The 26,013-nt window shown below is 45.9% G+C and overlaps 1 protein-coding gene across 1 annotated transcript in view; it reads right to left on the bottom strand.

Moving 5' to 3' along the window:
* adamts6 (ADAM metallopeptidase with thrombospondin type 1 motif, 6) overlaps positions 1–25,810 on the bottom strand; it is a 268,724-nt gene extending 242,914 nt beyond the window's left edge. The window contains exons 1-4 of the mRNA XM_078218220.1: positions 25,733–25,810; positions 18,103–18,464; positions 16,992–17,356; positions 15,815–15,986 (exon numbers count right to left, since the gene is read on the bottom strand). Of these exons, the coding sequence (XP_078074346.1) occupies positions 15,815–15,986; positions 16,992–17,356; positions 18,103–18,202 (637 nt within the window). The 5' untranslated portion in view covers positions 18,203–18,464; positions 25,733–25,810. The remainder of the gene's footprint in view (positions 1–15,814; positions 15,987–16,991; positions 17,357–18,102; positions 18,465–25,732) is intronic.
* Positions 25,811–26,013: the final 203 nt, after the last annotated feature.

Genomic DNA, 26,013 nt, shown 5'->3' with positions numbered 1-26,013 from the left:
AAAAAACCTACTTCTTCGGGTACCATGCCAAAAAGGTATCGATCACCATGAGCCTCCATTGGATTGGGTCAGGATTATGCTTGACAAAGTATTTTAGTGGTTTGTCATTGTCTTCTGCAGTATGCTGACCAGGAAACACTCCTGTTCTTAGCACACATGGTAACTTAAAGGGACCAACCTGCACACTTCCTGCAGGGTAACTTTCTGGTTTTTGCATAACTCTAAACGGCAGTTTAGAGGGAACATTGCCTCAAAGTGGCTCAGTCACTAGGCATTGATAGCCTACCTGCTTGGCTGATAAGGAGTTAGCAAAGGTGCTGACTGCTATTGCTATGGGCAATTTTCCCGTCCAGCCTGCCATGAGAATCATAGCGGACGTGGGGGGGGAACGGGTTATGCAAAGGTCCATTGACCTTGGGCAGGATTTTCTGGTTTTTGAGGTGAGCGCAGCCGGAAAATCCTACCCAACATATTCTGATTTTGAGAAAAGGACCTAAGGATAACCCAATCACGACTGACCAATGACTCTAACATCAGATGTGGGCATCATTGAGAATTCCTAATTTAAGATAAAAGTAGCAAGCATTTATGAATCCATGAATTAACCAATCACGATAATCATGGAATTGTTAAAGACAGATCATGTTCGACAATTCAAGACTTCTTTTAAAGAACAAAAAAAGTGGATATAGTGATTTTAATACATACGGAATTTCTAAATGCTTAACAGTGGTTTGTCACAAAAATCGAGATGTACAGTATAAGTAAAATGTAGCAATATGATAGAAAGTTGGTTGGTGGGCAGGAAACCATCAGTAGGGTTAACCAATGTTGCTTAAATTGGCGAAGGATGGGGCAGTATTTAGTTCACTTAGTTCTCAGAATTGGATTTATTGAAAAAAACAATATCAAAATTCACTGAATGCAAAAGGGGGGCTGTGAAAATCAAGGTGTTCCGTAAACAGGAGAATACAGCCAGGAGAGTGGATCGGGCAAACAAATGCCAAAAGCAATTTAATGCCAAGATGTGTAAGGTGATTCATTTTGGTTGAAAAAACATGGAATGGAGGTCTAAACACTCTGTGAGCTGATGTAAGGGAACAGAGAGAGATGTAGCCCTAAAACGCCTACTTCCTTGAAAGTGCAAGGGCAGGTCAATTGAGCCATAGTAAAAAGAAGAAAGCGTTTGGAGTTTTATAAAGAGACGCACAGAATATGAAGCCAAAGAGCAAGGCTGACAGCAGGACACTGTTAGGAAACTGTGTGCAGCACTCCACCTCCTGCCCTCCTCCCCCAGCTAACATGAAAAATCTGTGGAACATATGTTAGTCACAGCAACTGAAGCAAAGACTCTACCTGGTACTTGGCAAGTGCCAGGCAACCTGGAACACTTTCTTGGAAACTCACACACCTCCCACACAGATCCAGACTGCCTCCCAAGGAAGTTTGAATATAGCTGCGAGTTAACAATCTTCTCCCAGCAATTTACAAGGCACAATGAGCCCACTCCCCTCCCCACAACCGCCCCCGCCACCACACCACACCGCCCCCCCCCCCCCCCACCCCCCTTGCCCAACCCACTCCCGAGCAGGATCCTCAAAACCCCTAAACTCAGGCAAAGCCGAGGAACCGTACTCAAACAGCACACTGCTCCCAATGTGTGCTCAGCCGAACCAACATTAGTGTACCAATTCTTCTTTTTAACAGATCATGTGATGGAATAACACAGTGATGTCACAAAATACACATATGTATTCTCTGTTACAAATGTTTTTATTAAAAAAGGAATCTTCTGCCCTAATAAGTTAAATATCACTGATAATGTACTAGATGAATGTCAAGTTAGGAAAATACTGATGGCTATGGGATAAGGACAGACAAAGATAAGTATATACTACATACAACATAATGGTTCCCAAGAAGCTGAGGCCATGGAGATGCTGTTATATTACTTAGGTATTCCGCAGTCATGCTTGATTTACTTTTGAAGGAGGCAGAACTTTTTCCAGAGCATTTCAACAGTAAATCAAATGGATTGGGCAGAATCCCCAGTGGAGAGGTTTTACATTGTGGAAGGAATGCACTTGATGGACTGAGTGACTTTATTTTGTTCTACGTCTTGTGTTCTTACATATAGCAACAACTATGGACCTCGGTCATTTCTCAGCTGACAATTCCTATGTTCTTCTACCACATCACCTGAAATCAGACAGAACAGCCGAAGATAAGTCAAAGCAAACTGGGCTGCGTTCTCTGCAACCCCACTGAAGACCTAGATTTTCCTCTTGCTGCCCCAACAGGGAGGCCTGTCAGCCCAGTCTTCACTATCCAACTGCGTATAAATAACAGAAACATGCCACCCCTGCCCCAACCCTCACCAATTTCCCTGCCTCCACCACTGACTCAGTCAATTCTGGTCAGGAAAGGTGTGGCAACAAACTTAAAGCCCCGATTAAAGTTTTAAAGTTTGTTTATTAGTGACACAAGTAAGCTTACATTAACACTGCAATGAAGTTACTGCGAAAACCCACACTCTAGCGCCTGTTCAGTTACACTGATGGGGAATTTAGCATGGCCAATGCACCTAACCAGCACGTTTTTCAGACTGTGGGAGGAAACCAAAGCATCCGGAGGAAATCTATGCAGAGACGGGGAGAACGTGCAGACTCCACATAGACAGTGACCCAAGCCGGGAATCGAATCTGGGTCCCTGGCGCTGTGAGACAGCAGTGCCAACCACTGTGCCACCATGCCGCCCATGGCATTAGGGTAATGCCCTTTTGTAGGAGGGTATCTAAACAGCATGCACATTGTCCTCTCCTTAGTTCTTAAAAACCTGACCCATTTTAGGTCTTGACTCAGTCCAAAGTCTGACAAAAACCAAATGTAAGAGTTTTTGAGCTCTTTTGACCCCGTTGGCCTCTTCTCCTCTGACATTTCCCTCTTCTTGATGGGCTCCTTCTTGGCAACAAAGATTTCTCCTGCCACCCTCACCACTCACCCAGAGCACAATCATCCCAGATAATAGCTCAAAACGCAAGAGACTGAGTCACAATCAAAATCCAAAGACCAAATCAAGGCAGCTGCAGAAGTCTGGCCCCACCTTCCTTTCTACTGAGTCAGTGGCAACTTGGTAATGTTACTAGACTAATAATCCAGAGGTCCGGACTAATGCTCTGGAGACGAGTTCAAATCCAACCACAGCAGCTGGGGGAATGTAAATGCAATTAATTAATAAATCTGGAATGAAATGCTGGTCCCATTAACAATGATCGTGAAATTAATAGATTGTTGTAAGAGCCCATCTGATTTAATAATGCTCTTCAAGGGAGGAAATCTGCCGTCCTTACCCAGTGGCATCCTCACCCATATAGACTGCAGTGATCCAAGAAGGCGGCTCACCACCACTTTCTCAAGGGCAACTAGGGATGGGTAATAAATGCTGGCCAGCCAGCGATGCCCATGTCCCACGAATGAATCAAAAAAGGTTTAGCCTACATCTGACTCCAGATAAACAGCCACACAGCTCTATCAAACCACTACAAAAAAAAAGCACTGCAGGTATACCTAAAATGGTTCAAGACGATGGCACACCACCACCTTCTCAAGGGTAATTAGGGATAAGCAATGAATGTTGGCCTAGCTAGTGATGCTCTCAAGAACAAACTATCTTTGTATCGACTTATATCTCTCCCAGAGCCACATTGACACAGCATGCGTTAAGTCATGTAAGTTCTCAATTCTAATTGGAAATGATAGGGCTGATTTTCCTCTGCCCAAAAAATAAAGTAATTCAAATGAAGAATGGCATTAACCTTTTATCCCATTCTGCTGAATAACACCGCACCCAAACTTATATGCTTGTTTCCAGAAGAGCTGAAGGTGCAGCAATGTAAGTTTCATGCAAAAGAATACCAGAGGGCTTTGCACCTAGATTTATTCTAACAGAGCAGGGGCCAATTGTCCCATACAAAGCTGCTGCAAATGTTTCTTTACTTATTGTTTCAGTGATATTACATTTTTTCGTCTTTACATGCCTGACCTGGAGACAGAATTCTCTGCTTTACTTTGCAGAAAGAATTGACTAGCTTTGAGTTTTTTCTGAGTAAGAAGTCTCACAACACCAGGTTAAAGTCCGACAGGTTTATTTGGTAGCACAAGCTTTCGGAGCGCTGCCCCTTCACCAGGTGAGGGGAGTGATGAAGGAGCAGCACTCCGAAAGCTCGTGCTACCAAATAAACCTGTTGGACTTTGACCTGGTGTTGTGAGACTTTTTCCTATGCCTACCCCAGTCCAACGCCGGCATCTCCACTTCATTTTGTTTCTGAGACATTGCAAGGTCAGTGAGTGCAACTCCTGAGCAGTGGGGGATGAGAAAGGGAACAGTCCACAAGGGGACATGGTAAATTTCCTGATACCTCATCTTCCCCTGCCACTGAACAATATGTTTTTTTATTAAATGTCACAAAGAGCAAAGACTTTGTGGGCGATCTTACCGGCTCCTCAAACTGGTCGATCGGCGTGGCGAGCGAGAGGCAAAAAAAACAGCTTTGCGTCCTGTTTCTCGCCTCTTGTGATGTTATTAGATCATTTGAATATTGTTAGTGAGCCTGGGATGCAATTGTCCGGGTTCACTTGCTTTAACGGCCTTGGAGGTCCTTACCGGCGAGGATCACATATGGTCCCCAGCAGCGGGGATCTGATGTGATGGTCTCACTGGTAGGACTGGAGACCATTAAGCCCCTCGGGGGCAAGGCCGGCCAGTGCCCCATGCCCCTAGCAGTTGGCAGCTGGCTTGCCAGCGTGAATAGGCTCCGTCCACTCACCCTACAGGCGAGAATCACACTTTACCTCAGTTTATTTTTCTAAGTGCCATACGGCTGCGTCCGGGATCTCACCCAATGAATAGGTTCTCCCATTTTCACGCTCGTTCGGCACTTCAAACTTTTTTTGGTAAAATCGCCTCTTAAAACTTCATAACATAAAATGCAATAACACCAGTAAACAATGTATCACGCGATCAACTCTGGGTAGAATTTCACAAGCAACTTCTGCGCTCGGTGGGCGGAATCAGAAACGGCCGCGATTCCCAGTCCCACCTGCAATCATTTTAAACTCACGATATTACACTGGTAGCCAGTGTGAATCGCAGCCGCACTTGGTGAGCATGCTGGGCATGGGCGGGTGCAGGGCAGGCACCGTGTCCAATGGCAGCCCACCACGAGGTTTAAAGGTGGCGCACTGAGGTCTTTGTAGAAACCGGAGAATGCAAAATGGTGACCGTTGGAAGACACACCAGACTGGAGGGGAGCTCCGGCAGGCAGCAAGCCCCTCGCTTCTCCAACAACTTTTTGCGAGGGCTGTTAGCCAGGAGGAACATCCTAATGCCCAGGGCTGAAAGGAGGAGGCCATCCCAAACAACGAAGGTCTGGGCAGAGGTGGTAGCTGGGGGTCAGCAGGCATGGCCTAGTCTGGTGCACCTGGATCCAATGCCGGTAAAGGTTCAATAACAATCTGTACTCGGCATGGGTGAATTCTGAGTGGTCATTTTTCAGTGTGAGGGACAGAGGAAGGCTGCCCATTCATTGTTGTAATCAAGTATGTGGTTTTTGCACAAATCTTCCCGTGCATCGGCAGCACGGTGGCACAGTGGTTAGCACTGCAGCCTCACAATGCCAGGGACCCGGGTTCGATTCCCGTCCTGGGTCACTGTCTGTGCAGAGTCTGTTTGTGTCTGCGAGGGTTTCCTCCGGATGCTCCAGTTTCCTCCCGCAGTCCAAAGATGTGCAGGTTAGGAGTATTTGCCATGCTAAATTCCCCCTCAGTGTACCCGAACAGGTGCCGGAGTGTGGCGATTAGGAGATTTTCACAGTGACTTCACTGCAGTGTTAATGTCAGTGTTAATGTATTTGTGACTAATAAATAAACTTAACTTAATCTCAAGATTAGAGAGAAGAACCTGAAGCCTTGGGTCCATCAAAGGGTCATGTGTTCAGAGCGTTGGTAACCTTCTCAAGCCTTTCGGGTGTGATATGAGTTGGGGCGGGCAGCATGATGTGCCACTAAAGGTGAAGGGTTCAGTACTTAATGGAGCTCTGCACCTACTGGCAGGAGAAACATAGCCACGATAACCGAGAGAGAGCAGCCACTAGAGGGACATCCTAAAGCCCAGGGATGAAAGGAGGAGGTCACCCACCGAACAAAGAACCTGGCTATTCTCACCAGCATGAGCTGGGAGCACTGGAGCCCGAGTGTGTGTGGTGGGAGGTCGTCAGGTTGTGGATAGGCTGGTGTAGCAGAGGACAGTAAGAGTCCAGTGGCTGATTTATGACAGGATGAAGGTGAAACTGATGTTCGGGCATCTCATCCTCAGAACAACCTCAGTGATGCACCAGTCACTGAGACTATAATGCAACTGAAAACAATCACGCCGGGCAACATAAAGTTTAAAATTTATTGATTAGTCACAAGCAAGGCTTACATTGCAATGAAGTTACTGTGAAAATCCCCTAGTCGCCATAGTCCGGCGCCTGTTCAGGTCAATGCACCTAACCAGCACGTCTTTCAGAATGTAGGAGGAAACTGGAGCACCCGGAGGAAACCCATGCAGACACAGGGAGAATGCGCAAACTCCACACAGACAGTGACCCAAGCCGGGAATCGAACCTAGGTCCCTGGCACTGTGAAGCAGCAGTGCTAACCACTGTGCTACTGTGCCACCCATGTGTTGTGATATGAGTGGTGCTTCCGAGCACTTGTTTTCTTCCCTCTAGCCAGCCATCCACCAGAGACAGCCAAGAGGCCAATGACCATTCTTTAACACTGGAGAATGAAAGCAGGCAGGATGCACCCGCGGCACACCCTCTCTCAGTATCGAGCACCAGTGCAGATAATGGCACATCAGAGGGCATCATCATATCGGATGAGTTGGTAGGGCATAACAGTGAGGGCACAGCACGCTCACTGGTGCAGATGGTGGTCACAGTGAGAGTTTTAACAACACCAGGTTAAAGTCCAACAGGTTTATTTGGTAGCAAATGCCATTAGCTTTTGGAGCACAGCTCCTTCATCAGATGGAGTGGATATCTGCTCTCAAAACTCCATCTGACGAAGGAGCAGCGCTCCGAAAGCTAATGGCATTTGCTACCAAATAAACCTGTTGGACTTTAACCTGGTGTTGTTAAAACTCTCACTGTGTTTACCCCAGTCCAATGCCGGCATCTCCACATCATGACTACCATCAACACCGCAGATGGTGGTGACAGGGAGTGCCCAGGGCGTCACTGAAGGACTGCTGGAGACAAGGGCCATGCTGAGTGCGAGGAGGGTGATGAGCTTCTGGAGTCATCAACAAGGTGGCAAATGCTGAATATACAGTGGGTTGCACGGGGAGATCTGACAGAGATCCCTGAGGGTTTGTGTGCCATGGTCACATAGAGGAGTCCCTGAGGAGCATGAGCGCTGCAGTGACCCTGAGCTCTGGGCGCACAGCCTCATCTGCTGAGAGAGTGGTAACTCTAAAGGAGAGGGAGCTCCTGGAGCGTTATGATGTGTTACTGGGGTTGTGCTTGGATCTGCAAATCTTCATACAGGCACTGACCTCAGGAGGTCACTACCAGTCAGGAAGAGTGCGACACCCAGTCTCTCGGATGGGTGGCCACCCTTCATTGGTGAGCAGCGAGGTGAAGACTCGCCTCACAATGGTGGACAAGCTGGCTGTCATTTCTGGGGCCTCCTCTCATAGCACCCCGGATGAGGGCAGCATCTCATCCACCCTCTGCCAGTCACCACCCCATCCTCCGAGTCAGCGGCGACTGAGGAGTGCCCAGCCATGTCGCTAAGCAAACCCTCCCAGACGATGCCTGCTCAGACCCCATTGGCCAGAGGACGACCGCCAAGGTCATCTGCGCCAACAGGGCATCAAAGTCAGCAAACTGCCTCTCATTCCACTGACAGCGAGGGGGAGGCATCGAGATGTAACATCCGCAAACCTAAGCTGAAGACACAGTGAGCACAACCAGGGGCATCCACAGGGTGGTTTTGTTTGCCCTCCCTATCACTGGTAACTCTTGATGATCCAACTGGATATTTTTGCTTTGTTTTATGTTATTGTTCTCACCTTATTGCCCATATGCCATCAATGCCCTATGTTCTCAAATTGTTTCTGTCTCATAAATGGCTGTGGATATTCATGAACTGATAGCCAAGTTCCGCACACACGAGGACGGCCTCAACCGGGATATTGGGTTCATGTCACACTATTTGTAACTCCCACAGTTGCGTGGACCTGCAGAGTTTCACTGGCTGTCTTGTCTGGAGACTATAATACACATCTTTTTAGCCTGTCTTGATGCTCTCTCCACTCACATTGTTTCGTTTCTTAAAGACTTGATTAGTTGTAAGTATTCGCATTCCAACCATTATTCATGTAAATTGAGTCTGTGTCTTTATAAGCTCTGTTTGTGAACAGAATTCCCACTCACCTGAAGAAGGGGCTTAGAGCTCCGAAAGCTTGTGTGGCTTTTGCTACCAAATAAACCTGTTGGACTTTAACCTGGTGTTGTTAAACTTCTTACTGTGTGGATATACATCCAGGGTATAAACCTTTATTAGTCTGGCATTCAGGCTCATGAAGTCATTCACTGTGAGTTGTTCAGGATTGGTGCCATGGGCTCGGTGAGAGGGTAGAGAATGCCAGCTTAGCTGAAAAAGAGCTAAACCCGGGCCTCCCTGGTGTCCCTGCCCTCATGCAGGTTCCTGATTTCAGCCTCCTCATCCTCGCCTTCTGGCTGCCCCGAATCGGCATCTGAGTTGATGTCAGTGTCCTCGTCTGAGGCAGGTGCAGCAACATCAGCATCTTCCTGGTCCAGAGGTTCACCCCTGGAGACAGCAAAAATTTTGAAGAGCACAGCAGAGAACTGCTATGAGCGACACTCGCTCAGGCGGGTACTGCAAGGTGCCCCCCAGATTGGTCCAGGCATCAGAACCTTACATTCAGCAGCCCAATGGTCCTCTACACCACTGCCCTTGTGGAGAATTTCAGCAGTTGTATCTCTTCTCTGCCTCTCCTCTTCTTGGGTGCCAGACAGACGTCATCAGCCACCTTTTAAATGGATAACCACTGTTGCCAATCAGTCACCCTTCAAGGTGAGCTGGAGCTGTTAACAGCCTTGGCACTTACAAGTGGCATAGTATGTAGGCATCATGAGATCTGCCCAGGTACCTTGCACACACCTGCAGAATTTGGGTCTTGTGGTCACAGACTATCTGAATGTTCATAGAGTAGAATCACTTCCTGTTGACAAAAGCACCAGGCTGGCTAGCTGGCACCTTGATGGTCACATGGGTGCAATCGCTGGCACAATTGTGGTGAAGCTTCTGGTCCGCTCGGCCTGGCTGACTTGATCTGTCCTGAAATGAATGAATCTTCTCACACGCCTGAACAGGGTGTCAGTGACCAGCTTGACACAGCTGTGTGCAGCTGGCTGAGAAACTCCACATGGATTACCCAGAGTGCCCTGGAACAATCCAGAGGCCTAAAATTTAAGTGTGACAGTCACCTTAACAGCCATAGGCACTGGGTGCCCTTCCACACAATTTGAGACTATGCCCAGGCCAATCATCTGGCAGATGGTTGTTACAGCTTCACTTGAAAGCCAGAGCCTTTTGCAGCAGTGGACCTCGGTCGTGTCAAGGTAGTTTGATTGCTGCCTGTACACACCCTGGCACCGGGGAGGGGGGTGGTAGTTCCCTGCTGAGTAGACTATACCCATCTGCAGGTTTGCTAATGGGGCTGATCTGTGCGCAGAGACCAAATAAACCTGTTGGACTTTAACCTGGTGTTGTGAGACTTCTTACTGCGCAGATGGTAACACAGGGACCCAGATCTCTGATGCCAGGGGACAGAAATGTCCTGTAAGTGCCGCACTATGATGAACCCAACACAGAAACAACATTCTGTGGAAACACAAACACCACCTCACCTCACTGCCAGAAACTCTCTAACTTCTCCGCCAGCCTTTGCTGCAGCCCTCTTCTATCCTGCCCTTGATTGGAAAAAGTTTGAAATTGGTTGGTCTGCCTGCCCGTGTTGCCCGTGAGATGAGTTTAAAATCGCACGGGCCATTGTGATATACCAGTTAATTAGAGAGATAATCCCCTCAACTAGTTTCATGATTATCAGCGGGTGCACTGCCAATCCACACCTGCACCCGCTGACCGAGATGTCGCGTGAATGCACAATGATATTGAAATATACGTCTGACTTCATCGTTCGCTATTTAACATGCTTCCGGGTCAGGCGTGTGCCCACCCTGAACATGTAAATTCTGCCCTCTGTCTATAACATTAACTGGAACTTCCAACTCTCTGAAGAGCCTAAAATGAACAGTAGTGGATTGAGCAATTGTACCATAATAAGGCTTCAGATCAAAAGTTAGAAAGTGATATGAAGCTTGACAACTCTTTTTATGACCTGCATTGGCATTTGAGCCAAATGCTCTCCTTCTGTGCCATAAATTCCTATGATTTCTAGATCACCATCCGTTATGAACCAAGCCCAATTTTCCTTTCCATTAGATTCCAATGAATTCATGGGTCGCCAATTTAATACCATCCTTCTGTGGCCCACAGTTGAATGTTCTTCACATTATATAAAAGATTAAAGCCATATTTCAACAATACAAGAGGCACGGTTAGTGTACAAAAGCCTCTGGAATGCCAGACAAGAATAAGAAGCAGTGTGGGGAAGAGTCAGAGTTTCAAAGCCAAAGTTGGATGACACCAAGGATTGGCACTGAGCCCCTTTTCTCTCCCTGATGATCAAGGATGTTCTGACTGAGCAAGGAAGATGGGAAGTGATTTTTGCAGATGACATTGAGCTAGTAGGTGGGATGATGGGAACATGCCAAATATCTGGAGAAAAGCACAGGAAGACAGGGGAATGTAGATCAGTAGACAAAAGACCCAATTTATGCACTGTTAGTTTTAGAGTCGAGGAAAGAGGATCCTTTACTCATTTAAAATACTTCAATTATACACCCTCTTAATCTTCTGCACACAATGAAATGCAAACCTGGAGCCTGATTGTCAATCCAGGGTCGGGACCCAACACCCAGATTTCTGGGTCCCATCCATGTGCCATGTTTGTGACACTGCTGCAATATTATTTCCTAATTGGAGCAGAGGTGAGCTCAGCACCCAAACTGGGTGCCGGCTGCTGCCGGGAGGTAGGAAATAACGCCAAAGTGCCAAGCTCAACAGCAAATGGCAGCCATTGCTGGGCTTGCTGTTACCCTGCAGAATGGAGCAGGCAGGATATCAAAGGGTCAGTAGCCTCATAGTGCAGAGAAATGGCCAAACAGCCAATGGAAAGGTACTGGAACGCTTTTGTGAATAACTCCTTTTTTCCAACAATTTTACTTCATCAGAAGCATCAGGTAACACTTCCCTACATTACTCCCAATAGCCGTGCACTGAACCAGGCTGTTTGCTTTACCCAATGCGTGATGTGTAAATCCGCAGGCTGCTAACAAGCTCTTTGAGGAATTTAACCATTAATTGAAGGTGAGCAGCTTGTCGGTTCCCCCCGTTTCTCCCCTCGCTTTGAAAATAGCAGCACTTTCAGAGGCATTGGTAGACTGACATGCCACCTGGGGACACCACGGGCAGTTCTCCCATCCTGTTGCACAAATTTTTTATTGCAGCGGGCCAGGAGATTCTCACGTCAGCCGATTCACGGGGTTCACACATGTGCTCCCGCCCCGATAGCATCTCCCAGTGCCGGATTTCCAGCGGCGTCACATTCGCGCCGGAAATCAGCGGCGAGGCACAAAGACCATTTAAATGGTCATTTCAATATAATTTAAATGTAATTAGCAGGCCCGGGACTGAAGTCTCCAAGCCTGCTAGTATCTCACCCTCCCACCGCCAAAGTGGTTCACTCCAGCGGGGATTAAAGTAGCTCCCCACTGAGGGGAACCAGCAGCCCAACCCCGCTGGAGTGAAGGGGGGCCCTGAGGCGGCAGGGGGGCTGCCCCCCTGGACATTGGCACCTTGGCAGTGCCAGCCTGGGACCCTGGCACTGCCTAAGGGGCAAGTGAAAATGCCCAGGGGGCACCTTGGCACTGCCCATTGGGCATGGGGCAATGCCAAGAGGACAGGGGCAGTGCTAAGGGGACTTAGGGGGTGAAGCCAGCTGGGCCAATCGGTGGGGGTGGGGGGTCCCGCTACAAGTCTGCAGACAGAATCAGGGGGTGGGGGAAAGGAGAGAGGCCATCGAACAGGGTGGGCTGGGGGTCAGCCTGCTGGGATGGGGAATTGGGGTGGGGGGCCTGGGGGGGGCGGGCCCGGAAGGGAGAGTTCGGGGTTGGCCCAGGAATGGTTGGGGGGCGTGAGGCTGGCCAGCGATCGGGAAGCCAGCAGTGCAGGGCTACTGCGCATGCCCGATCTCGGTGCCGACAAATTGGCGCATGCGCAGTGGCTCGCTCAGCGCTATGCTGTCAGCCTCTCCAGCGGGAATAGGCCCCACCCACAGAGTTTTAATAATATTCACACTGAGGCACTCTACAGTGCACAGAGTGTGGGAGATTCTTCTCTGAATCCCCACTGAAAAAACCAGCGTGAATTACTCCAGTTTTCACGCGAATGTCTTCCTTTGTTACAAGAATGGCTGCACTTCATATGCTTAATTGGCTGCAAAACATCCTGGAGATATGAAAGACACTTTATGAATACAAGTATGTTGGCTTTCTTTTTCTCTTTACAATTGTATCTGGATCAAAAAATGCTGGGAGAACTCCGGCCATTATTTTCAAAGCTCATCTGCAACTAACTTCACCTTCACAGGCAATTGAAAATCATACCCCTAGTCTATGCAAGCTGTCCTCATAACTTAACCCTTTTAGCCGTGGTATCTTTCCAGCTGATCTGTGCTGCACTCCGTCTAATACATATGCTTCCTGAGGTGCAGTGCCTGACCTGGACGCAGTACTCCTGAAACACTGGATTTCCTGCATATTTTATAAACTCATGCAAAAGTGTTCCAACTCTTGCACTCAAAACATTTCTGTGTTAAGCACCACACCCTAATTAACAGAGTGTGTGGCACGGTGACACAGTGGTTAGCACTACTGCCTCACAGCCCCAGAGACCCGGGTTCAATTCCGGCCTCGGTCGGCCTGTGTCCACGTGGGTTTCCTCCGGGTGCTCCGGTTTCCTCCCACAGTCCAAAGATGCGCAGGTTATGTTGATTGGCCATACTAAATTACCCCTTAGTGTCAAGGGGACTAGCAGGGTAAGTATGTGGGTTTACGAGGGTAGGGCCCCGGTGGGATTGTTGTCAGTCCAGGCTTGATGGGCCGAATGGCCTCCTTCCGCACTGTAGGGATTCTGTGATTCACTTAAAAACCATTCTGCCAAGAAAAGTAAATCAGTAGGTGCTTCTGAGTAAGTGTGCAAAAAATCTGACTCCCAAACTAGCAATACAGGTTAAAGCAGGCTGAAGAATGATTCTGTGATTACCAGCCTCAAGCCACAAATAAGCACAGAATTCATGACAAATTCTGAATATAGTGACCTCTATATCAGCCTTGACTCAATCATATGAACACTCAAAGATACGAACATTCACATTAGGAATAGTAGGCCATTCGGCCCCTCAAACCTGCTCCACCATTCAATAAGATCATGGATTATCTGATTGTAGCCTCAACTCCACATTCACCTACCCCAATAACCTTATCTTCCTTGCTAGTCAAGAATCTATCTACCTCTTCCTTAAAAATGTTCAATGATCCCGCCTCTACTGCTGTGTGGGAAAGCACTCTTACTTCTGAGTCAGATGTTTGTGGGTTGAAGACCCACTTCAAAGGCCTCAGCATTTGAGTGCAGTACCAGGGAAGTGCTGTACTGTCAGGGGTGCCATCTTTTGAATGAGACATTGAACTAGTTGCCCCTTCAGATTGGAACAAATAATCCCACGGCATAATTTGAACAGGAGAGTACCCGTCGTGTCCTGCTTGATACTTATTCCAATCAACACTATTAACACTATTATCTGGTTATTTATCTAATTTATGGTTATGAGACTTTGCTGTGTACAAATTGGCTGCTGTGTCTTCCTCTGTTATAAGAATGGCTGCAGAACACATCCTGGGGATATGAAAGACACTTGATGAACACAAGTCTGTTGGCTTTCTTTTTCTCTTTACAATTGTAACTGGATCAAAAAATGCTGGGAATGCATACCAGGTCAATCACCTGAAAGAAAGATCAATGTGTTAGATGGATCTCTTCATCAGAACTGTGTTGTGATAGAGCTCCATATTAACCTGTCTGTATCTTTCAGGAGCTGACTGATCCACTTTATATTTCCAGTATTTTTTTCAATTTTCCAGCATTTGTATTATTTTTGTGGTTTAATCAGACAACGTAATGTATTATTTTCATTGTTACTAGTTTTCTTTAGTAAATAGAAAGTTAATTAAAGTATACAATATTTATTCATATTTCAGGATCCCTGATTAGATCCCCATAACTAACTGAAAAAAGTGACAAAATGACCTGTTACTAAGTTTACATCAGTGCTATTCTATAATCAACCACTAAGAAACTCTCTTTCCACGGTGTCAGATCACACTTGGCTTTCATTCTGCACCTCTACCCACTGAGTGACCTGAAATCTGATGCAGTTGGGGCAATTGTAGTGTGAACCTCCGGCTCATCCCTCAGTTTGCAGATCCTGAATGCACACTAATGCGAAGGCACACCTTATACTACTACACAGGTATTTACATTTATGCAAATAGACATCTATACCTTTCCAAATATTAAAACAATTCTAAATTAAAATATTGCTGAAAAAGCAGGAACTTCCACCTGCCTTTTATACATTCATGTGGCTCTGTTTAGAGCTTCTTTTTCATTTATTAAGTGGCAACCAACTACAATTCATTGGCACACTACATAGAGAAGATACAATAAAATAAAGCTCTGGCATTCCTCTAAGTACTGCAAGACAAAAGTATTTGATTAAATAAACACTTGCATTTATATAATGTATTTCACCATGGCAGGTTATCCCAAAGTATTTTACAACCAACTAAATACTTCAAAGTATAGTCACTGTTTAATACACATACAAAAAGTGACAGCCAACAAGAATCCAAAAATAGCAACATAACAAGCAGCAAATAATCTGTTTCACTGATGTTAATTGAGGGATAAATATTGGCTAGAACACCAAAGAAGAAGACTGCTCCTCTTCAAAACACTACCCTGGAATATTTTACACACCTCAGTGGGACAGAAGGAGCCTCAATTTAACATTTCACTACACCCCTGACAATTCAGCCCTCCTTCAGTACTGCACTGAAATTTGAGCCTAGATTTTGTGCTTCAGTCTCTGGAGTGGGATTCAAAAGGTTGAATCCACAACTTTTTACCCCAAAAATGAGAGCCACGGCTGAAATGATGATGATGGAGAAACTCTTAATCAGCAATTTTTTTTCTTATATTTTGGGGCTCTGAAGATGTATGGTCTGAACAAACTGAACATTTTTTTAAGCAACAAGGTTGTCATTAGTAACATCTATTGTATTGAAGAAAAGATTCTCTATTACAAAGTAATCAAAGAATCAAAAACAGTAAAAATCATTACCATATTGAGTCAAAAATGAACAGTTTTGGTATTTCTGCATATTTTTCAGTATTGTGGGTTCATATAATATGTACCTACTTTTCAATCCTACATATTTTCATGAAAGGCAAAAAGATTATACTTCTGTATAGACTCCTACAATGTTAAGTAAGTTACCTGGAACTCCGCAGTTTGACATGTTTGTTTGATGTCTCTGTCGAATGGAAGAACGCTTGTAAACAACATGAGGGTGGCCTTCGCCATAAGTAATGTCACTAGTATTGTCCTCAGATATATCCTGCAATGGTTCAATGAAATACTGATCTTCTTCTGTTACAATCACCCCGTGCTTAAGAGAACAAAACAGATCATTATTACGTGTAAGGATTTTAGAAGTTTTAAGAAGTAGTCCAAAATAGTTCATTCCTTAAGTTTAATACAGGTATATCTGGATTGTGCATAATGAACACATATTGTAGGAAATATAATAGTAAGATGAATAATAAAACATATAACAGTGACTAACTGAGACCAAAGGTCATCCAAACAAACAGAACATACTAAATCTGCTGACAATTAAAAGCAATATGTTTTAATTCTACTTTCTAATGGTGGTTTTGTTTCCTCCACTATTCTGGGTCTTTAAATGGTTGGACCTTTATTGCTGAGGAGTTGCTAGCAATGAATGTTACTACTTCATTCCCCATCCAACTTTCTTCCAAAAATGCAGCCAATGCTGATTTCAGTGCATGTTATTAGTTTAAAACCACAGTATCCAGCCATTTGTTATTGTGATTTGTCTCCAAATTAAATGTGCACTTTAGTTTATTCATTGTAATACAAATAATCCCAGTTCACCCTTCTTGCCAGTTGCAGAACTACATTGTTCCATCATAACAGTCATATATCTTGTGGTACGAAATGCATTATTTGTAAACACTGGGGGGAAGCTGGTCACCCTTCCCAACTAAGGCATTAAGACATGAATTTATGTAAATTAAACTAACGGCCCTGCATGAAAGTTTGTCAGACATCTCTTCTTTAATATGCTGCACAGGAAGTTGGATTTGTACGTGCTTCAGAACTATATTCGGTCTGCAGAGGCCACTGAAAGGGACCTGCCTCTTTAAGATCTGGCTACCCTTCCCACTGCGGTCGATCATATGCAAATTAGCCATGTGCATTATACAGCAGGGCAGCTGTTTATGCTTCAGTTCCTGCAATGGTTCCATCAGTTCAGTTAACAGTTCCGACTGATGCCGAATAACAAATCCTTTATATCCCGCAGCACAAAAGCAATCAAATGAATAAAGCAGTGTCCCAGTTTGAAAAGCAAGTTTACTGTTCTACTCACCAGGCCATTGCAGTTGCTTAAAGCCACCTTCGTAGTATTGTGCTCATGTAGTACAAATCCCACATAATGGCAGTTATCAATAAAATCGTGTTTCCACTCTGGACCGTCGTCCCCCCAATATTCTACCATAAAATGTCTGGAGATTAATTTAGTGTTTAAACTCAGGTTTAGGTGAAAGTGCTTTCCGTAGGCGGTCAGTGTGTAAAATAATTTAGATTCGTTTGGATCATGAGGTGTCGTATCCGAACTCCTCCTTCGCCTTGAACGTCTGTAGCTTTTCGCACTGATGTTCAGGAAATCTCCGTTGTGATCCACTCGGGCGGGAACCGTCAGCTGATAATGTTCGAGGTAAGAAAGGAATTCCTCTTTGAAATCACAAGGTGGGAAGATCCAGGAAATGGGCGTGGAAAGAAAAAAAGGAGGTGACAAAATACTACTAAATACCAGTCAAAATCATTCCATCTAATGTCAAGGGAAAGTTACTGTCAAATATTTTCAAGAGTGTTCAGCATGTTAAGCTACAAGTGAGGAAGTCACAATCATCCAGTGTTTGATCAAGTAATGTTTCACAAATTAGTGAAACCACGATACAATGCAGTAAGTTGGGAAGGATAAAGACTTTGAAATAACCAGACATATGCAGAAAATGTCAGCAGTACCCGCCCTTAAAATCCTAGTACCAATTTTGCATTTAACAAGGTAGTGATACAATTTTGCTGTTAACATTCCAAGTGCAACATAAGGATTCTGCTGTGTAGACCGGCAAACTCCAGTCATAAACAAGACATTAAAGAATGTGTTCTGGACCTTGTTCAGGTTTGATCAAAAGAGCTATGTTCAGTCTCTCCCTATTCCCAACCTACTGTACATGACGGGTTACATCAAATCACCAATAAATGTCATTCACATACAATCCAATTGTCTTAATAACTGAAGTGATTTTCTTTTACAAACGGTCAGGAGTGTAGATTTTTTAAAAATGAAAGATGGTTGTAACAAAGTAAATATGAACTCGTGCCAACAAAAGCCCACATGGTTTATTTGGGTTTGAAAGCGTTGGTGATGTGGCGCTAGTCTACATTACATTCTGGTCATGCTGGGATGATCCTACCTTGAGAATTGTAAGAAAGCCTTGTGTCACTGTCAAATTCCGAAGCAGCCATGACCAGGCTCAAAATCCAAGTCAGCGTCTTCCACAAAATTTCCATCATTTAGTGAACCTCCAGCTGTTTGTGGCTATCCTTTGCGCTAGACCGTTTGGTTGACTCCAGAAGCGCACGGAAACAAGCCCATTAGGGTCGCCGAGTCCTCGGCACGTTTCCGTGCGGCGGTGCCTCAGCGCCGAAAGGTCCAGCAGTTGGTGCAGCAGCCCGGGTGGCCACTCATCCCTGCGCCCAGAGCCAGCAGCAAAGCGGCAGAATCCTCAGCACCCACACTCATTGGCCATGTATTAGGACTCAGTCATCCGTATGCCTGCAAAAGGGGAACAGCACACATTAATAATGCCCTTGGCCACTGTTATCCTCAGTGCATTATTTGTGATGGGAATTTTAGCAGCAAAACAGTTGATTAAAAAAATTGGTTCTATACTGCAACAGCAAACTGACTGTGTCGCATTGCAAAGGTTCGGATTGCAGAAGAGGAAAAGACCCCACACATACATAGAAACTTTCATAGAAAATAGGAGTAGGCCATTCGGCCCTCCGAGCCTGCTCCGCCATTCATTTTGATCATGGCTGATCATCAAATTGAATAATCTGATTCTGCCTTCCCTCTATATACCTTGATTCCTTTAGCACCTAGGTCCTAAAAGGTTTATCCCTTATCCTCAAACTATGACCCCCTAATTCTGGACTCCCCCTACATAGGGAACATTCTTTCTGAACCTATCCTGTCTAATCCTGTTAGAATTTTATAAGTTTCTATGAGATCCTCTCTCACTCTTCTAAACTCCAATGAATACAATCCTAACTGACTTTCTTTCCTCATATGAGAGTCCTGCCATCCCAGGAATCAGCCTAGTAAACCTTTGCTGCACTCTCTCTATGGTAAGGACATCCTTCCTCAGATAAGAACACCAAAACTGCACACAATACTCCAGGTGTGGCTTCACCAATGCACTATACAATTGCAGTAAAACATCCCTATCCCTATACTCAAATCCCTATACTCTTGCTATGAAGGCCAACGTATATTTGCCTTCTTTATGGCTTGTTATATCTGCGTGCTTACTTTCAGCGACTGATGCACCAAGGTCTCGCTCAGTATCCACCTCTCTCAATTTACACATATTCAAATGATAATCTGCCTTCCTATTTTTGCTACCAAAATGGACAACCTCACATTTATTCACATTATACTGCATCTGCCATGCATATGCTCCCACACTCAGCCTGTCCAAATCACATCAAATAGATGGCAGAGGAAATGTATACTTACACTCCTCTCCCGCTTCACAACACTGTGAGTGTTGACTTCTTAATCGCTTTCTCACAAGGAAAAATACACAATTCAGAAGAAGCAGCTGACGGGAAATTAGTGAAAACTCATCTTTTGTGCTTAATTTCCAAGATAATCAGCAAAAAACCTAAACAACTAACTCAGTGAGCATGAGTGTCATGCAGCCCGAATGAATTATAAAACGGTCATACATCATTTTTCTGGAGTACATTTATCTTTCTTACAAACCCTGACTGTGCAACTACAATCCTGAGCACAAAAGGGCAGAGGAGAGTGGGCTCCATGTAGAGAGTGAATCTCCATTTGAGGAGTGAGACTCCAAGTGAGGATTGAGGGACCATGTGAGGAGTGAGGGACCATGTGAGGAGTGAGTGTCCATGTGAAGAGTGAGTCTCCATGTGAGGAGTGAATCTCTCCATGTGAGGAGTGAGTGTCCATGTGAGGAGTGAGTGTCCATGTGAAGAGTGAGTCTCCATGTGAGGAGTGAATCTCTCCATGTGAGGAGTGAGGGGCCATGTGAGGAGTGAGTGTCCATGTGAATAGTGAGTCTCCATGTGAGGAGTGAGTCTGCATGTGAGGAGTGAGTGTCCATGTGAAGAGTGAGTCACCATGTGAAGAGTGAGTCTCCATGTGAAGAGTGAGTCTCCATGTGAGCAGTGAGTCTCCATGTGAGGATTGAGGGTTCATGTGAGGAGTGAGTCTCCATGTGAGGAGTGAGTCTCCATGTGAGGAGTGTCCACGTGAGGATTGAGGGTTCATGTGAGGAGTGAGTGTCCATGTGAGGAGTGAGTCTCCATGTGAGGAGTGAGTCTCCATGTGAGGAGTGAGTGTCCATGTGAGGAGTGAATCTCCATGTAAAGAGTGAGTGTCCATATGAGGATTGAGGATTCATGTGAGGGGAACTCCAGGTGGAGAGTAAGCTCATTATGGAGAGTGAGGTTCCACGTAGAGAATGAGTCTTCATTTCAAGACTGAGCCTCCAAGTAGAAAATGAGGCTCCATATGGAAAGTGATTCATTGCATGAGGAGTGTCCATGTGAGGAGTGAGTCTCCATGTGAGGAGTAAGGGGCCATGTGAGGAGTGAGTGTCCATGTGAAGAGTGAGTTTCCATGCGAGGAGTGAGTGTCCATCTGAGGAGTGAGTGTCCATGTGACGAGTGAGTCTCCATGTGAGGAGTGAGTGTCCATGTGAGGAGTGAGTCTCCATGTGAGGAGTGAGTGTCCATGTGAGGAGCGAGTCTCCATGTGAGGAGTGAGTCTCCACATGAGGAGTGTCCATGTGAGGATTGAGGGTTCATGTGAGGAGTCAGTGTCCATGTGAGGATTGAGGGTTCATGTGAGGAGTGAGTGTCCATGTGAGGAGTGAGTGTCCATGTGAGGAGTGAGTCTCCATGTGAAGAATGAGTGTCCATGTGAGGATTGAGGATTCATGTGAGGAGAACTCCAAGTGGAGAGTAAGCTCATTGTGGAGAGTGAGGTTCCACTTAGAGAATGAGTCTTCATATCAAGACTGAGCCTCCAAGTAGACAATGAGGCTCCATATGGAAAGTGATTCATCGCATGAGGAGTGAGTGTCCATGTGAGGAGTGAGTCTCCATCTGAGGAGTGAGTGTCCATGTGAAGAGTCTCCATGTGAGGAGTGAGTGTCCATGTGAGGAGTGAGTGTCCATGTGAGGAGTGAGTCTCCATCTGAGGAGTGAGTGTCCATGTGAAGAGTCTCCATGTGAGGAGTGAGTGTCCATGTGAGGAGTGAGTGTCCATGTGAGGAGTGAGTCTCCATCTGAGGAGTGAGTGTCCATGTGAAGAGTCTCCATGTGAGTGAGGCCCCATGTGAGGAGTGAGTCCCCATGTGAGGAGTGAGTCTCCATGTGAGTAGTGAGGGACCATGTGAGGAGTGAGTGTCCATGTGAGGAGTGAGTGTCCATGTGAGGAGTGAGGCTCCATGTGAGGAGTGAGTGTCCATGTGAAGAGTGAGTCTTCATGTGAGGAGTGAGTCTCCATGTGAGGAGTGAGTGTCCATGTGAAGAGTGAGTCTCCATGTGAAGAGTGAGTGTCCATGTGAGGAGTGAGTGTCCATGTGAAGAGTGAGTGTCCATGTGAAGAGTGAGTCTCCATGTGAGGAGTGAGGGTCTATGGAGAGAAGCTGAGCTACCCAAACCCACTCTCACCTCCTACTGGATGGAGCCCAATCACTCAACCATTCACTGGGAATGTATCCACCAATCAGGCCTGGCAAAGTTTTGACCTTCCTGTTACTGGTCTGCGTGCAGATAGAGTACCAGTTGGAAGCAGGGAGAGAGTGCTTGGAGGAAGGAATGTGGAGGAAGGGGGAAGATTAGAGGAAGGGATGGAGGAAGAAATGTGAAGAAGGCGGAGGGGTAGAGGAAGGGATGAAGGAAGGAATGGAAGTTTTGAGGTCATAGGATGCAGGATGGGAAGGAAAAGAAGGACACTAAGAAAGAAGGGGTGCATGGAGGGAAGGATGGAGGATGAGAGGAAAGTGGAGGAGAGTGGAGGGGTGGAAAGGATGAGGGGTGAGGATGGTGGTAGAGGGTGGAAGAATGGATGAAGGGAGAAGGAGAGGCAGGCAGGCTGCTAAGCGTAGGAGAAAATGAACAAGAGGAATTGAGGAGGATAGTGGAGGGAAAGAGGAGAAAGGAGAGGCAAGAGAGCAGGGACTGAATGGATAAGAAAGGAGGATCGGAAAGGGAGGGTTAGAGAGAACCTCAGGGAAGGAGAAGAGTGCAGAAGGATTGCAGCAACAAAGCAGATGAGGAAGGAAGAATTAAATGGGGAATTGGAAAGGCGATTTGTAGGGTTAAGTGAGGGATTGAAGGAAAACAGAGATGGAAGATGGATATGGAAATAAGAGTAGAATTAGACAGGAGGAGGGAAGGGGAGCTTTGGAGGGTGTAACAGGCAGAAGAAGAGGAACAGGCAAAAGATAAATGGTGAGGAGAGGATGAGATGGGAAAAGGACTGGAAGAGCTGTAAAAACGGATGAGAGGGAGCAGAGGAAAGGGAGAGGAGGAAAGTAAGAGTACAGGAAAAGGGAAGAAAAATGTGGGTGTTGGAGTTGAATAAAGGGAATAGGGGAATCATTGAGGATCAGTAGGAAGTGGGGGCAATGGGATGTTTTCCAGTGTTAAATCCGCCCTTAAAATACAAGTTGTTAAAAAGGCAAAGCGATCGAAGATGGGGAGTGGGATGGGAGCAGTGGTAAAACAAGAGAGGAGCAAAGCACAGAAAAACAAAGAACAGAAGGGCAGCGGGATGTGAATGGGGAACTGAAGAAAGAACCGGGAAAATTGCAAAACAAAACTGGCACAATAGTTAGCATTGCTGCCTCACAGCGCCAGGGATCTGGATTCACTTCCAGCCTCGGGTCACAGCGTAGAGTTTACACATTCCCCCCGTGTCTGCGTAGGTTTTCTCCGGGTGCTCCGATTTCCTCCCACACTCCAAAGATGTGCAGGTTAGGTTGATTGGCCATGGTAAATTGCCCTTAGAGTCAGGGGGACTAGTAGGGATAAAAGGAGATAGGGCCTGGGTGGGATTGTGGTCCATGCAGGCTCGATGGGCCAAATGGCCTCCTTGGGGTGACACGGTGGCACAGTGGCTAGCACCACTGCCTCACAGCGCTAGGGACCCAGGTTCAATTCCGGCCTTGGGTAACTGCTTGTGGAGTTTGCACATTCTCCCCATATTTGTGTGAGTTTTCTCCCACAGTCCAAAGATGTGCAGATTAGGTTGATTGGCCATACTAAATTGTCCCTTACTATCAGGTGGATTAGCAGGGTAAATACATGAGGTTACGAGGATAGGGCCTCAGTGGGATTGTTGTCGGTGCAGACTCGATGGGCCAAATAGCCTCCTTCTGCACTGTAGGGATTCTATGGGTTCTATGATTCTGTACTGTCGGGATTCTAAAACATCAAGAGGGAGATAACAACAAAGAAATGGGGAAGCTGAGGTTACCAGAGAGGGAGAGCAAGTGATAGGTAGACAGGATCTGAGCCATAGAGAGGCCATTAAGAAGCAAGCAGTGTTCCTGACAAGTTACTATACTTCAAAAGTACACGGTTGATCGTAAAGCGTTTGAGACCTCCGAGGATGGGAAAGGCACTATATAAATGCAAGTATCTCTAAGGCAAAGCAAAGGAAAAGTGGAAAGTTAAAGAAAATACAGGAAGTGGGTGAAACCACAAGAGGACAGTGAGGGAAAAGAGTGGCTCACGAGGAGGTGGAGTAACACCAGCTGAGCGGACAACACAGTGCGAACCATGAGCATCTCTGGAATGTCTCACTCCAGACAGCAGGAGGCGGTCTCTCCCCGGTACAAAGCGAGCCCTGTGTAACAAAGGGAAAGGAAGAACACCGGGAAAGTCCCGAGTGAGCATTCCAGTGAAGACACATTCTTAAGGAGCAGGAGCCGGGCACGGCAAGGTGCTGAAAGGCGGCGACAGGCAGCATCACTTCACAGTGGAGACGGGAGTCTTGTCCGCCCTCAAGCAAAGCTTGGCCTAACGCTGAAAGCAAGCAGCTCCCCTGGCACAATATCTAAAATCATACATAGAGTTTGAAAAGGGGAGCAGGCGAGAGAGGTGGGAAGAGCGGGCTGACGTTTCCAGCTTACACTTTCTTGGCATAACAGCTGGATACACTTTCGACTGGAAATGAAATAGACTGGCGACTCCGAATGACATTGCTTTCATAAGAAGTCAATGCAAAAAAACAATGGTGGGTTTGCGAAACAGACGAAATGGTGAACGGATTTACACTTAGAGCAATTTATTTAAAAGCGCCTAGGTACATCCTTAACTACTTGGGCCAAATGTTTCTCCCAAGCCCAGTCACTCTGGAGTTGTAACACAGTAGTTAGCAAGGGCAAAGGTGGAAACAAAAGGATCCCCGGCACACAGAAGTCACATTATATCCAAGTGAATGTAAAAAGTTGGTGTTCAGTGGGTGTCCCCCAGAATATAATAGGGTGTCACGGTTTGAGATTTAAGATAAGCGCGCAGCAGAAACTTCTGAACGGATAGGGCTATGGTACAAGTGGCATGTGCATGTTACTAGGGAAGTGAAGGGGGAGGGGGCAGTGGCTCAATCGAAAGATATAAAGTCTGCGGTTCCCTACTGAATAGAAGTTGCAGACCTGCTCCTGCTGTTGAATGGTTACCCTTTCAGTGGGGAAAGAAATGATACAGCCCCAGTTACCGTTGCAACTCTACAACGAAAAACATTTGACTTCCCTTTTTAAAAAAAAATACATATAGAAATGATGCAATGCAGATCACGAATGTTTCTTTTTAATCAAATTCGGGGCAGAAATCGCACCATGAGGGCAGATCCTGAACAGAAAAAAAAAGAAAACTTTGCAAACGTCACCAGTCAAGGTTTGGCTTTTCCAACCTGTGCTGAATTCCCTGCGCCGGATCGAGTAAAGTTTCCAGGAGCTGTCAAGATTTCTGCTGGACAGTCCCAAAAATGTTTTTTTCTCTCTCTCAGTTGAAGGAGCTACGAAAAGGCGAGACACTACAAAAACACAGCACACAGCTGCCTGCTCAACGTCAGCATTTCAATGTCAAAAAAAAAATCAGGGAGAATTAAAACTTTTCCTATATGGGGAGGAAATCGAATAGGGTTCCGCACGGTCAATATAAAGTAACATTCGGCAGCCCAGACAGCAGCACTAAATCTATTTGGATAAAACGCGTGTGACCCAGACAGTTGGCATTTGGCCCAAATACATTACACCGGCAGCTCAAATAAAAACAAGCGTCTCTACAACAATATAAGAATTTGAAAGTCTGTGACTTCTTTGCACACTCTTTTGCCTTGCTTCGATTTTAAATATATATATATATGTTTCCTATACAATCACACTCGCAACATTCGATTAACTGGATCGACGCATCCTTAAAAGTCCCCTCACAAATCACACGAGGTGCAGATTAAATCAAAGAACACTCTTCTGCACAGCTTTTGTTACTATCTTAAAACAAACGGAACTATCTTCCTTCAGAATGCACGAGGGGAGGACCTGCTGAATTAGGGTTTCAAACATCCTAATCTTTTCTTTTTTTTTAACAAAAACGAACGATTCTTTCCAGTTGCAATCCATTTTCAGCAATAAAAAAAAAACAGAATTAACTCACTGATACTGCTTGTGTCCAGTCCCACTCATTTAACAATACAGCTTGCAGTGAGCTGTTAGCAGCAAACCCACACTCTAAAATAAACAAAAGGGTCGGGAAAATGTTACTAGCAGCGTTTACCGTTTTCATCTTCATTCTGGGACGGGTTTAAGTGCAGCTTTCAAACAATAGACCGTGCACACTGGCGATCCGTACCAATCAATTCTACTCTCTCGAAACCACAAGAGTTATTTTCATCCAGAACAGAATCCTGCAGTTTGGAGAGGGGGGTGGGGGGGGGGGGGAGGTGGGACGGGGGGGGGGGGGGGGAGCTTACTGAAGTTACTGACTTGGCAGAAATCGGGATGCCATCAGCCACCACCAAGCAACATAGATTTCTTTACCCCCCACCCCCCCCCCCC

This window comes from Mustelus asterias, chromosome 1, assembly GCF_964213995.1.
Source record: "Mustelus asterias chromosome 1, sMusAst1.hap1.1, whole genome shotgun sequence".
NCBI lineage: Eukaryota > Metazoa > Chordata > Chondrichthyes > Carcharhiniformes > Triakidae > Mustelus > Mustelus asterias.
Note: the sequence above shows the minus strand (reverse complement) of the source record. Positions and strands in the feature narration are given on the sequence as shown.